The 12680-nt window shown below is 43.6% G+C and overlaps 1 protein-coding gene across 1 annotated transcript in view; it reads left to right on the top strand.

The window, feature by feature from the left end:
- Positions 1–12680, top strand: part of LOC122823972 (SH3 and multiple ankyrin repeat domains protein 2-like) — a 164281-nt gene that overhangs the window by 146612 nt on the left and 4989 nt on the right. The window contains exons 24-25 of the mRNA XM_044104088.1: positions 1021–1126; positions 2165–4670. Coding sequence (XP_043960023.1) covers positions 1021–1126; positions 2165–4670 — 2612 coding nt within the window. The remainder of the gene's footprint in view (positions 1–1020; positions 1127–2164; positions 4671–12680) is intronic.

Raw genomic sequence — 12680 nt, 5'->3', positions numbered from 1 at the left:
TTAAAGGAAAGAAATGGGAATTTACCTTTTCCTCTGTGAGCTGCTGCTGATCACAATGAAATAAAATAAATGTTTCTAGTTATGCTGATTCATCCTTTCAGTTTCGGTTGAACTGGTCAGAAATTTGTGGCCAATTTCTGTAAATATTTGACCTGCTGATTCAGATTTGATTTGATTCGAGCTTCTTTTGAAGAATCTAATATTATTGCTCAGCAGTGATGAACATCGCAGACTAAAAGGTTAGCTGTGCTAACTCTAAAGCACTAAACATAAACATTAGATCTGCTAATGCTAAAGCTCTGCAGCAGCACAGTAGTTAGCAGACGTTGATGCTAAAGCGCTAATTTGAATTCAGATTCTTCAACCTTATAATGCTGACATCCTAATTATCTTGTTTTATTTTGTTCCTGGATCTTTATGATGTCATTGGGAAAAATAATATGGACAATATGAGGAGAGGAAATAGAACTGCTTCAAAATAAGAGCATGAATACAAACGTCTAACTGCTTGAGGAAGTCGTGATAAAGAACCAAAACTTCAACACAGACGTCCAACTTTATTCAACAGAAAATTTACAAAACGGCCAAGAAAATGAGTGAATTAGAATTTATCTGGAAAAATTAAATTAGGAGAAACTAAATGCACAAAATGTTTTCAAAGTTAGCTAACGTGCTAAACAAAAAACTAGTTTCACTTTTACCAGCCCACATAACGTTGAACTTTCTGCTGTGAACAAGTTGTTTATTGTTATTGTTTAAAAGTAAAAACCAGTGAAAAACTTCTGCACTGAAGAGTGTTATGGTTGGTGTGACCTGGTAGAGGAAGCATGGTGCCTTCACTGACTGGAAAAGCAGCTGGAAATGGTCTGATCCCAGTCAGCGGAGCGTCCCTCAGCGCTTCTGGCTGCTTCTACAGAAACATAGAGAAATGAGGACTAGATTCTGCTAACGCCGCTTCGTAGAGGGCTGCAGAAAAGTGTGTGTGTCTGTTTGTATCATAAACAACATTGTGATTTTCAGTCCATGTATCACGACCGCCAGGGAGTAGCAGTGGTGCCGCCCACTGTGCCGGGAGCCTACCTGGGGATCCCAGAGAAGGGCACCATGAGGAAGCAGAAGTCTATAGGTAGGACGCATGTGGAGCCGGTGTGAGGGGGCGTCGGCTCGCCCTGCATGTCCTTCAGCTTTCAGCTGGTCAGACTTTCCATCAGGGCTCAGAGGAACGACTCTGTGTGCCGCAGCAACTTTACAGCTAATTATAGATCAATTAAAATGATCCGGTCAGCAAAGCGTGCTTTCAGGCGGCAACACTGGAGGTTGTTGGCTGAAGCATCAGATTTGAAATGTGTTATTACAGCAAAGAAACATGACTGTGCAAAGAGTAAATGTGCAGTTTCAAACTGATTAAATCAGATAATCTGATTGGATTAGCTCCTATTTACATCTACAGTCCAGTTTAAACTAATGCAAATTCAGGAACAATCACATTCTCCTGCTGTTACTCCTGACTGAACAGAATGAAAAGCTGCATCTTGGAAACATCAGACATCATGTTACATCCACATTACATGTTTTATTTTAATTTAAATGTACATTTTTATTGCATTATTTTATGTTCTGAACCAACACATGATTGTGAAGTGGAAGCAGGACGATGTTTGGTTTGCAAGTCGTAGTGACCGATGCAGAGAAAGAAAGAAACGAGCTGCAGGTTTATCATCCATCGTCAGAATGTGGTTTTGTGTTTTCACCAGTTGTTCTCACCTAATACTGCCTTTTATGCATTTGAATGTCTTTTGAATTGCAAGGCATTTTTGTCTTTATTTGGATTGCAACTCGGTTTCAGCTGCATGACCAAGTGATGTGTGCTGCCAGTCAGACCCCCACCTGTTTCTCAACAAGAGACAAAATATTTGGTTTAACAGACTAACCCTAAAATAAGCCTGAGCTCTGGAAGGGGACAACCTGCAGGAACTCCATCTGTAGTCCTGGTTTTTGATTGTTTGAGCTCAAACTGGTGCAAAATCTGCGGCTATTTCCCTCAAAATCAAGACTTCTCTCAGCATTTAAAGTTTAAGATCAAAAAAGGATAAACTAGAGCTCACATCATGAACAGTTAAAAAGATGTCAGCTTCACTTACTGGTTTCTCTCTGCTTCATTCAGGTACATCGGAGGATGATAAACAGGGACTCCTTACGCCTCCCCTGCTCAAGTTCTCCCGGAGCCTCTCCATGCCTGACACCTCAGAGGACATCCCGCCTCCCCCAGCGATTTCTCCCCCTTCACCACCTGCCTACAACTCAGCTCCCGGACCTACAGCCAAGAACTACGGCACCACTCGGCCGAGCTTCACCCAGAACTCGCCCAACGCCGTGACGACCATCAGCCGGACCACCGATGTCGGCAGGTTACGGCGTGGATATTTCCGGCAGAGCTCTGAGCAGTTTGAGAGCACGCGCACTAGAGGGCGCACACCTGTACCCGAGAACCCTTACTCCGAAGTCGGCAATAAGACCCTATATGTGCCAGCGAAACCAGCTAGAAGGAAGGGAATGCTGGTGAAGCAGCCAAATGTTGAGGACAGTCCAGAGAAAACGTGTCATGTGCCATCTAGTCCCTCAGGCCCGGTTTCCATGCCCACCACACCCGTCGAAAGGACCTGCTCCTCCATCCCCATACCCACCATCATCGTTAAAGAACCTTCCACCAGCAGCAGTGGCAAAAGCAGCCAGGGTAGCAGCATGGAGATTGAGCCCACTACGCCAGAACATCCGCCTCTGACGCCCACCGTCGCTGGGAGTGGAGGGTTGCGTCCTGAGGACCCAATGTCGCTTACCAACCCGTTCGCAGCAGCTATTGCCGGAGCGGTGCGCGACCGTGAGAAGAGACTCGAGGCCAAGAAGCATTCGATCGCTTTCCAGTCAATAGACATAGGAGATGATGAAATGAGTGGCCCTGCACCGACCCCTCGTCTTCGCCAGTCCAAGTCCATCGATGAAGGCATGTTCAGCAGCGATGAACGCCTCCGACGGATATTGGCTCCTCCTTCTGCAGTGCAGCTTGGCCCCCCTGTTGGGGGTGGCAGTGGAAATATGACAGATTTCAACACGCCTGAGCCCACAGTGGTTCGGGAGCCTCTGAACACCAGAACAGGCCAGTGTCCGAATCTGGACAGTCCAGTTAGTCTCCCAGCCACGCCTCCTAAGAGCCACTACAAGGCTAACGGGACCTACCTCCATCCTGTCACCGGTAAACCTTTGGACCCGAACTCTCCTCTAGCTCTGGCTTTGGCAGCTCGTGACCGGGCCATGAAAGAGCAACAGAACCACCCTCAGAATCAGCCAATAAATCCTCCTCAGGTTCAGCAAACCTCCAAGCACGAAGCCCAGTCCCTGCCACTCCAGCAGAGTCACAAACCGGACCTCAACCAACCGCTTTTCATCGACACCAAATTACGCTCGGGGATTGAGACCAGCTTCGCAGCGATCTCCTCGGCCACCATGGGGCGGCCGGGTCGAGGTGGCCTCCGGCGACAGATGACAGAGCAGAAGTACGAATCTGACGGCGCGCGGGAACAGCGGCAGCATCAGACTGTCGAGGAGAGGAAAAGCGCGCCAGCAAACGTGGCAGACTTGTCGCAGCCCAAGTCAACTGGGCTGTTGATGGTCCACACGAGCACAGACACGACGAACAACAAGACGAACAACCAGGAGGTGGAGGTGCAGGAGAGCAACCGGCCCTCTGAGCTGAAGGATCCTAACCAGCCTGACCCTCACAAACTCCCAACCCTGATGTCCAACCCTCAGCAAGCTGCTTCACGGAGAAGAAGTGTTCCTTTAGGAGAATCTTTGGAAGAACCAGTGAAACTGCCCTTCCGCATCCCCCCTCCACCGCTAGCATCAGTCGACATCGATGAGGAATTTGAATTTTCAGAGCCTCTTCCCCCACCGCTGGAGTTTGCAAACAGTATCGATATTCCTGATGACCAGGCCAGTGCCATTGCAGAGATGATTCAGCAACAGAGACGGAATGGAGGACCTGCTTTACCCCCTTACCATCCACACGCCCCTCCATCTGTCAGTGATCACCACAAACGCGTGTTAAACAACATGCCCCCCTCCTACCATCCAGCTCCGCCTGATGCAGAGTCCGGCGTGGCGGATTCTGGCATCGAGGAGGTAGACAGCCGCAGCAGCGGAGATCCTCAGCACATGGAAACCACCAGCACCGTCTCCAGCATCTCCACCCTGTCATCAGAGGGAGGATTCTGCGACAGCACTTTGGAGAGTCTCTACGCCACCGCGGACGGACACGCCTTCCTGGTGGACCGGCCTCCTGTCCCACCCAAACCCAAGGGCAAGTCCGTCATCAACAGAACATCGCTTTATCACGACGCTCTCATTGAAGAGCCTCCTGAGTCTTACGGGTCGCCGCCTCAAGCGCCTCCCCTGCCCCCTTCATCTTCTGAGCCCCCTAGGACTCCTTCACAAAGGACATCCAAGCTGTGGGGCGATCAGCCCCCCGAGCTACGCAGCCCCCCATCCACGCCAGACTCCAAGAACACGGTGATTACTGAGCTCAGCTCCATCCTGCAGCACATGAACAGGCCGACCAAGCCAGGAGACGGACTCGACTCCCCCACTGCCACCAGAGGGGGCTTCACATCCAGGTACGACGTTTTCACGCCTTAAAATCCTTCTGCCAGAATATGTGACTGTTTGAACTTCAACATTTGTGGTTGAGAGTTGCTGAGTGTGTCAGGAGTTTGGACAGCTAGTTTGAGTGATGGGTTTGTCTTTTGGAGACTGGATAGTTTGGTTCTTACTCTGGTTGGTGTTTGTTGCTTTCAGCAAAGAAATTCAGCTAAAGAAACTTTGTTTGTGGGTTGAGATAAATGAAATCAGTATTAGCTTAACTGAGACGTTGCTTGAATTAACAAGAAGACTTCAAGGTTTACTCTCTTAAAATCTTCATCAGTCCGATCAGAACCAATCGTTGGTCAGCTCTCCGTGGGTTTTGGGATGGATTTAAGAAAGAACTTAACTTTTTTCCTTCATGTTTCGTTGCAGTGGCTAAAATAAGTAATGAACACCAGAACTGTCTCCATGAGGGATGAAAAGTTGGAGTGATGCAGGGAAGAAGTATCAAACTCACTTTGTGGGAAAGTCTCTCTTGGTAATGAGACGATTTCTTCTGAATAGAGAAACCAGTCAGATGTTACTCAGGTGTGATTTTGACCCAGTCTTCATATATTGAAGAGTCACATGTTCTTTCTGTACTCGCTGATCTTCACGTCTTTCCGGTGCTGAATGTAGTGATAATTATCTGATAAAAAGTTTTGATGTCCTTCTGCTTTGAGTTCAAACTTCACTGATGTGATTCCAACTACTGAGAAAATGTTTTATTCTTTCCACCTCAGCAAGGTTTTACTGAAAAATAAGAAACTTTTCTTTAGTTTCTTGAATTGTGCCATCAGATATCTTACAGGCTAACATTTATTACATTCCATGTAATTCTCCACCAAATGAGATTATAATAAATTTGGGACACATTGTGCAGACTTGGGCCTTTCCAGAGTTTTTAAATTGAGCATAAGGCTTCAGCCTTTTAGCACTTTTACTTCCATTCTCAGAAACCAATTAAACGTTTTCTTGGCTTTGGTTTCAGACTGTTGCCTTGCTTGGAAATTTTCATTTCATCTTCAGATTCCTATCAAAATGTTCCAGCTCATTTCTCCATTCATCTTTCCTTCCTTTCTTCCACTCATCATCAAATCCCAACGGCTCTGTGACCTCTGACCTTCAGTTCAGGCGATTGGCTGCTCCAGCTGCTGTTTTCCTTTCTTCATCTTTTCTATCCTCTGGCAGCAGATTTCCACCCATAACGTCTCAGTGTTTCGGTCCATTCAGTTCTAGAAAGTGTCAGAACTTAATGCTGTAAGACAACCCAAACCATGACGACTGTTTGGGATGAAATTCAGAACCATTTTACCCCGTGGTGTGTTCAATGACTTCCTAAAAGGTCGTCTTTGGCACAAACCTCCGTCTCCTCTTTAGCACAATAACTGAAAAACCACCTGGAGCGACGATAAGAACGTTTTTTCCAAACTGAGAACGTTGTTTTGGATTTTCCAAAAACTTTTTCTATTGTGATACTTCAAAATGTAAAAACTGTTGAAGGTTGCAGGGCTGATGCCCTCATTATAAATATTTAAACAGAGTAAAACATAAATATTTATTTACCCACTGAAACAGCTGGTAGTTTGTCATTGTGCTGCTCGTGTGTTGAGCCTAGCGGTGCTGACCTTTAACCTCCGGCAGTAGAGTTAGCATCCTGATGGGGTTAGCATGATGTGTGTGTTTTCTGTAGAACATCAACCCTTAAATCTCTGTGCTTTACTTTTATCCTCCTCACTATTCCTGAAACGATTGAATCGTCGTCCTTCGGTGACGACTTCCACACTAAAGATTGTTGTTGTTTGGAATGGTGCGTTCACTGGTCGAGTAAAAGTCTGACTTTAATCTTAATGTTTGTTCTTTTGAGATTAGTTGACCTGAGCATTTTCAGGTCTGTATAGATATTTGTGTGGATTTGCAAGAATATATAAAACATCAAATTTGACCTGTCCAGGTGACCCCGCCTCTCACCTGGAACGCAGCTGGAGAGGAACCAGCAACCCTCCCGACCCCATCAGGGACCAGGGTGAACAGAAAATGGATGGATGGATAAAATTAGTTGATGCTACAAAACGTTTAGTTTTCGCACCAAATGAATTCAGTGTTACTAGAATTAAAACAAATTCTGTGACTTGTAAATTAACTGATTATTCACACATTAAAGCATCTGCAGGATTTATTTTGATAGTGTCACTAGTAGAGCTCCATACAGATCAGAGGCTGGAATTTACTGCTGATGAATCGATGAGATGAAATTTGGGTTGAATTAAAATCTCACTTTTCTTTATCAGCTATTTGTTCTGAGCAGGAATGAAGCAAATGCAGCTAAAATTGAGATGCTGAAGTTGTTTTATTTAGAAAAGTGAAAGTTTCTTTCTGTTTCCCTTCCTGTTGATCTCTTTAAACGGTTCTGATCCGTAATCCTCCAGGTTTTCTGAAGAAGCTTTAGATCTTTTGGGGGAATCAGTGTGGAGTAAATGTGGAGACATGATGATGAATCAGCTCAGGTTGTGGTTTTATTCCTGTCCCACCGTGTGAGACAGGAATAAAAACTGCATCAATAATTCACGTTTCACATCCATTTTGAATGAACGATCCCATTGCGGAGGGAAAAGGGAATGCCAGCGCTCCGGTTCTCTGGGATCATGTTTGTCCTCCTTCATGTTTCCATCCTCTGATGTTCCTGTTTGTGTCTGTTGACGTTTCCTCCTTTTACTCATTTTCAGCTCCTGTCTCCTCATCTTCATTTCCCCCAGTGTCCTGTTGTCCCTTCACTTCTTCTTCTTCCTTCATGCTCCCCAGTGTGTCCCACCTCCACAGGTAGGTCCCAGCTGCTGCCCACTGAGCTTAAAGTATCAAAACAAAAGTTCACAATGAACTTAATGCAAACACACACAGTGAAACAGGTACTGATATTTATTTAAAAATGCTGTTGACATTAAATCTTCACCAGATTTTGTTTAAACACAATCAGACGGTCAGAAATGTGGGGTTTGTGTAAAAGCTAGAGAAAGGTCAGTGGTGGACACTCATAGCTAAACGGTTAGCTGCGCTAACCCTAAAGCACAAATCATAAGCAGTAGCTTCACTAATGCTAATGCTAATACGCTAGTTAGCACAAGCTAACTCTAAAGGGCTAAAGCTAAAGTTCAGCCACGTTGATACCCACCATGTGTCAGTCATGTTAAAATATAACATCAGACCTTTAACACCTTCCTGTTTGTTTTCCGCTTCAGAAACTGATTCATTCTTCCATTTTTATAGTTGTTGAGTTTTTCTGTTGCTGGTTTTGCCTCATTGATGACATCAGAGCTTTGGTCCTAAAACACAAAAACATCAGCAGAGTTTATGGAGGAAACAGAACGGCTGCGTAAACAGCCACTTCAAAATAAGAGCATGAATATAAACGTCTAACTACTTGAACCAGAACTGTAACTCGTCTCTCTTTACTCAACGGAAAGTTTAAAACAGCCAAATAATTTAAAGCTGAAGAGTTTATTCAGAAAAATGTATTTAATGGAAGCTAAGTGTGCTAAATGTTTTCAAAGTTAGCCAAAATGTTAAGCTAAAAATTAGCTCTGTTATTAGCGCATTTGCAGAAGCGTCCCAACCGCTGGGAAAAGTTTTTAATGTGCTCAATGAAGAGTTTAATAATTGATAGTCTGGTTTGGTCGTTGTTTGTTGTTGTTTGTTGTTGTTTGTTGTTGTTTGTTGTGTTTGTTGTTGTTTGTTGTTGTTTGTTGTGTTTGTTGTTGTTTGTTGTGTTTGTTGTTGTTTGTTGTGTTTGTTGTGTTTGTTGTTGTTTGTTGTGTTTGTTGGTGATGGCAGCCATCACATCCTTCCTGTGGGGAGAAACTCGTTGCATTCAATGAAAATGTTTGGATTTGGTCTAAATTTCCACACTAACTGTCCTCATGCTTTTATTTTTTTTGGCCGTGTTTTGGGTCGTCCATCCATCCAGTTTCATCTTCATCATCCTGGTAAAACGCAGCAGATTTTTACTACGAATGGAAAAAAACTACCATAATTATTTTTAGCTAAAATACATTTTTCAAGTTTTAGACAAAAACATAATTTTCAGTTCTTCAAATTAATAAAACATTTGGCCCTGATTTAGCTCCGTAGAGGTTTCCCTCAGGACTTTAACTCAGTGTAAACAGAGCTCATTGGATGTGTAATAATACCTGTGCTGTCAGTTCTGTTCCCTCTGTGGTGGACCTCATTCGGACCAGACCGGTCCGTGTGTTCAGTCCGTTCCTCTGCCTGTAATCTCATATTTTTGGATCCAGTTTGTCGTGTCATTTTGCTCTCCGGGACGCCGCGGGGTCTCACATTATCTGCCCCTGTGCTGTGGGGCTTCACGTTGCCGTGGCGAGGGTTGCCAGGCAGCAGGATGAGGTCGTGTGCAGAGGGAGAGACGGATCCGTGAACCGTCAAACAGATGGCGACAGAAACGCACCGATAGCGGCTGCTTTCACACCGAACCGCTCTGACATCACTGCAGGCCTCAAGGCTCTCATCAGACCGCACTCCTCCATCACTCTCTCTCTCCTCCATCACTCTCTCTCCTCCATCACTCTCTCTCCTCCATCACTCTCTCTCTCCTCCATCACTCTCTCTCTCCTCCATCACTCTCTCTCTCCTCCATCACTCTCTCTCTCCTCCATCACTCTCTCTCTCCCCTCCATGTTTCTACCCCGAGTCGCTCCGATGGTCAAAGTTTCTGAGCCTTTTCTTCTTCTTTTGTTTTTATTGCTCGTCTTTTTGCCTCTCAGATTAAATGTGCGTTGGTTGTGGCTGTGGATGAAAATGGTTGCCTGGCAACCGGCTGATGAGAGCAGCCTTGAGGCCTGCAGTGATGTCAGAGCAAGTCGGGGGAGGTGCGTGTGTGTGTGTGTGTGTGTGTGTGTGTGTGTGTAAGGATGGCATGCCGAGTTCATCTTCATCTCTTGCAGCTCACGTGCCGCGTTTCTGCTTTAGTAGGTCACCGTTATGTAACCCGTGCATATGTGTGTGTGGATGTGTGTGTGTGGATGTGTGTGTGTGTGAGAGAGTGTGTGCTATAAATAATAGGTGTGCTGCTGCTAGTGTGACCCCTTCATGAAGGAGCCGATAAGTGAGCGCTGAAGGCGAGAGCTACCATCAGATATTAGAGCCGCTCAGATGACCAAGAGTAAACTCTGTGTGTGTGTGTGTGTGTGTGTGTGTGTGTGTGTGTGTGTGTGTGTGTGTGATTCTGCTCCTGATATCTGAAGGAGTTTATCAGCCTTAAAGACGGCGGCGTCAGAAACTGATGGTTTTATTAATGAGTATTTTATTAAAGTCGGTCCATAACAACGTGAACCGGGTCGTTGGGTTTTAATCCGTTTAGAAACTGGAGCAGCAAACAGTTTTTATTTGCTTTTAAAATTCAGCTGTTTTCATTTTGTTTTAGCATTCACTGACCATTTGGATGGTTTTAGGAATATTTTGTTCTAATGGTTTGATTTCACAACATTTATTGTTTTTATTTTATTGTTTAAATGTTTCATGTTTTCCTGCTTTTATTCTTTGTTCTGTTTTAACATCAAAGTGGATCTGAGTTGAAATCACAGTAAATAATGAAACAGTAAGTTAATGTTCAGTTTGTCCTCCAGCAGAGGAACGATCCCAAACTGCTTCAGGAAAATATGAAACTTCTGGAAAGTTTTTCCTGAAAACATGAAAATATTTTGACTGTTTAAAATCTGGACAAGAAAATCCAGGATGAATGAAACCCAGAGAAACCCGAACCAAGACCTGAGAAACAATCAGTTCAATAAATCAATAAATACTGAGATCAATATAATCAATGCTGGTTTCATGTCATTTACTCCGTTTAGCTCCATGTCCTAAAATATTATCAAATTTAAAGAGAGACAAACATTTCTGACTAGTAAATATTGTTAAAGTCTAAAAGTTAAAATATTGAAAAGTTAATTTCTGCATAAAACAATTCCATTTGTTAGTTTATGTTTCTATGCAGACAGAAGGAAGTGAGTGTCCAGGTTTAGTTCAGTGTTTTATTGTGCAGATCTTTAAACTGAAAGATAAAACTGCAGAAATGTTTCATTTGATTTGGTGATGCAGGTAAACGTCCCTCTGTGTTCTCCGCCGCTTCTTCTTCTTCCTTCTCTTCTTCTTCTTCAGCTGCAGAAAGCTGCAATAAGGTCAGAGAAGCTAAACGAGGCGCTGGACTAATTAGTCCTAATAGGCAATTAAATCCTTTTCACGTGGATTTAACTGCTGCCACCAGAACTGCAGCAGAATCTCGTTGTGCAGGTTGATGGTTAAAGTCTCTGTCTGCCGACACCATGCATGTCGTCCTCTGTCTCCGTCCGTTCATCACGCCGTGGCAGAACTCCTGCTGAGCTGTTAGTTTTCCACCAATCAGGGCGGCTCCTCTCCCACTGTGGCCCACTTCCTGTTTCTGGCAGACGGGCCCACTGGGCCCCTCAGTGGCCCCTCCTCGTCCCTCAGGCGGCTCCATATGTCCCTTTCAGGACGCCGGAGCCAGAAGCCCTTCATGGAGTTTCATTTGACCCGATTCAGGTTCAGTTTTAAGCCCAACTGAACTTTCTGTCCGGTTCTGAACGGATCCGAAAGACACGGGGAAGTTTGGGTCAGGGGTCAGATTTAGATCTAAGGTGTGAATTGAGTTTTGGTTTAGATGAGGATAAAAGTTAGAAATGAATGGAAGTCAATGGAGAGCCCCCACAAAGACAGCCACGCAAACGTGTGTGTGTGTGTGTGTGTGTGTGTGTGTGTGTGTGTGTGTGTGTGTTTTACGTTCTGTGGGATTTGACGTGACATTTGTCAGCACTCTGCTCCTTATTGCTTTCTTCAGAGTAAATATAAAAAATATTTTATTGCTGAAGGACAAAATGACTTTTATAATTTATAAAACTTTGAGTTCATTCAGTTAGTGAAAAGGCCCGCAGCATCACAGGTCCTCTACCATCCTCACAGGATGTTGGTTCGATGTCTGCAGGTTTTTCAAACTCCTCTCTATTAATGCTGCAGATATTTAAATGCCTTTAAAAGTAGAAAAATAAGTTTCCATAAATAACTTCTCTCCATTTCCACATATTTTCTGATATGAATGAATCCATAAAGTCACATGATGACATGCAAAGTTTGCAGAAGGGAATGAAAACGGATCAGAATCCAGATTGGATCCCGTTGATCTGCACACGCTGCATCTTTAATAAACTAAACCCTTTATTTATTTTACCTCTCAGCTGAAAACTGAAGGGTTATTTCAGAGAGATATTAGGAAAAAAACAATAGGAAAAAACAGATGAATGCATGAAGGTTAAAGGTCAAACTTCATGACAGGAACTTGAGAAAAAGAGATGAAGAAGAAATCCTCTTCTCTAAAACCTGGTAAAGAAAGTAAATTTATTTGAAGTGTCTCATCTTTAATAATTTATAATAATAATAATAATTATGATGATGATGGATAAAAAAGAAGCAGGAGAACAACTGATAAGATCAAAGTCAAGACACAAGTTGAGTTTTTATTGTTACAGTTTTAAATATTGTTTTAATCTGATGATGTCATAATTTCTGCATGAAATTGTTGATGAAGTGAAGATGAATCATAACTTCTGCTGTGAGCCGAACCACACAAGCAGAAAATAGGCATGAAAACTATTAAAAAGCATGAAAATATGACGGCAGACGGGATAAAATCATCTCCAGCTCCATCCTGAGGGTTTGCATGCAGCGCCTCCTGGCGGTCATATGGAGTATTAAACAGTTCAAAACATTTCTGGGATCATTTCCTCCAATTTCTACAACAGAGGATTTTATCATTAAGAGAATAGAGTCACAGTTTTAATAAAGATGCAGTTTTACCATAAAAAGTCATAAAATTGTTAGAAAAAGTGATTTTAATGAGAGTTAATGATAGTTATGAAGATCTAACATGATCTGATTGGTTTTAAAGTTCTGCTGCTGATGTCTTAAAAAATTAATTATTT

Source organism: Gambusia affinis, linkage group LG02, assembly GCF_019740435.1.
Source record: "Gambusia affinis linkage group LG02, SWU_Gaff_1.0, whole genome shotgun sequence".
Classification (NCBI taxonomy): Eukaryota; Metazoa; Chordata; class Actinopteri; order Cyprinodontiformes; family Poeciliidae; genus Gambusia; species Gambusia affinis.
This window is presented reverse-complemented; position numbering and strand designations above follow the sequence as displayed.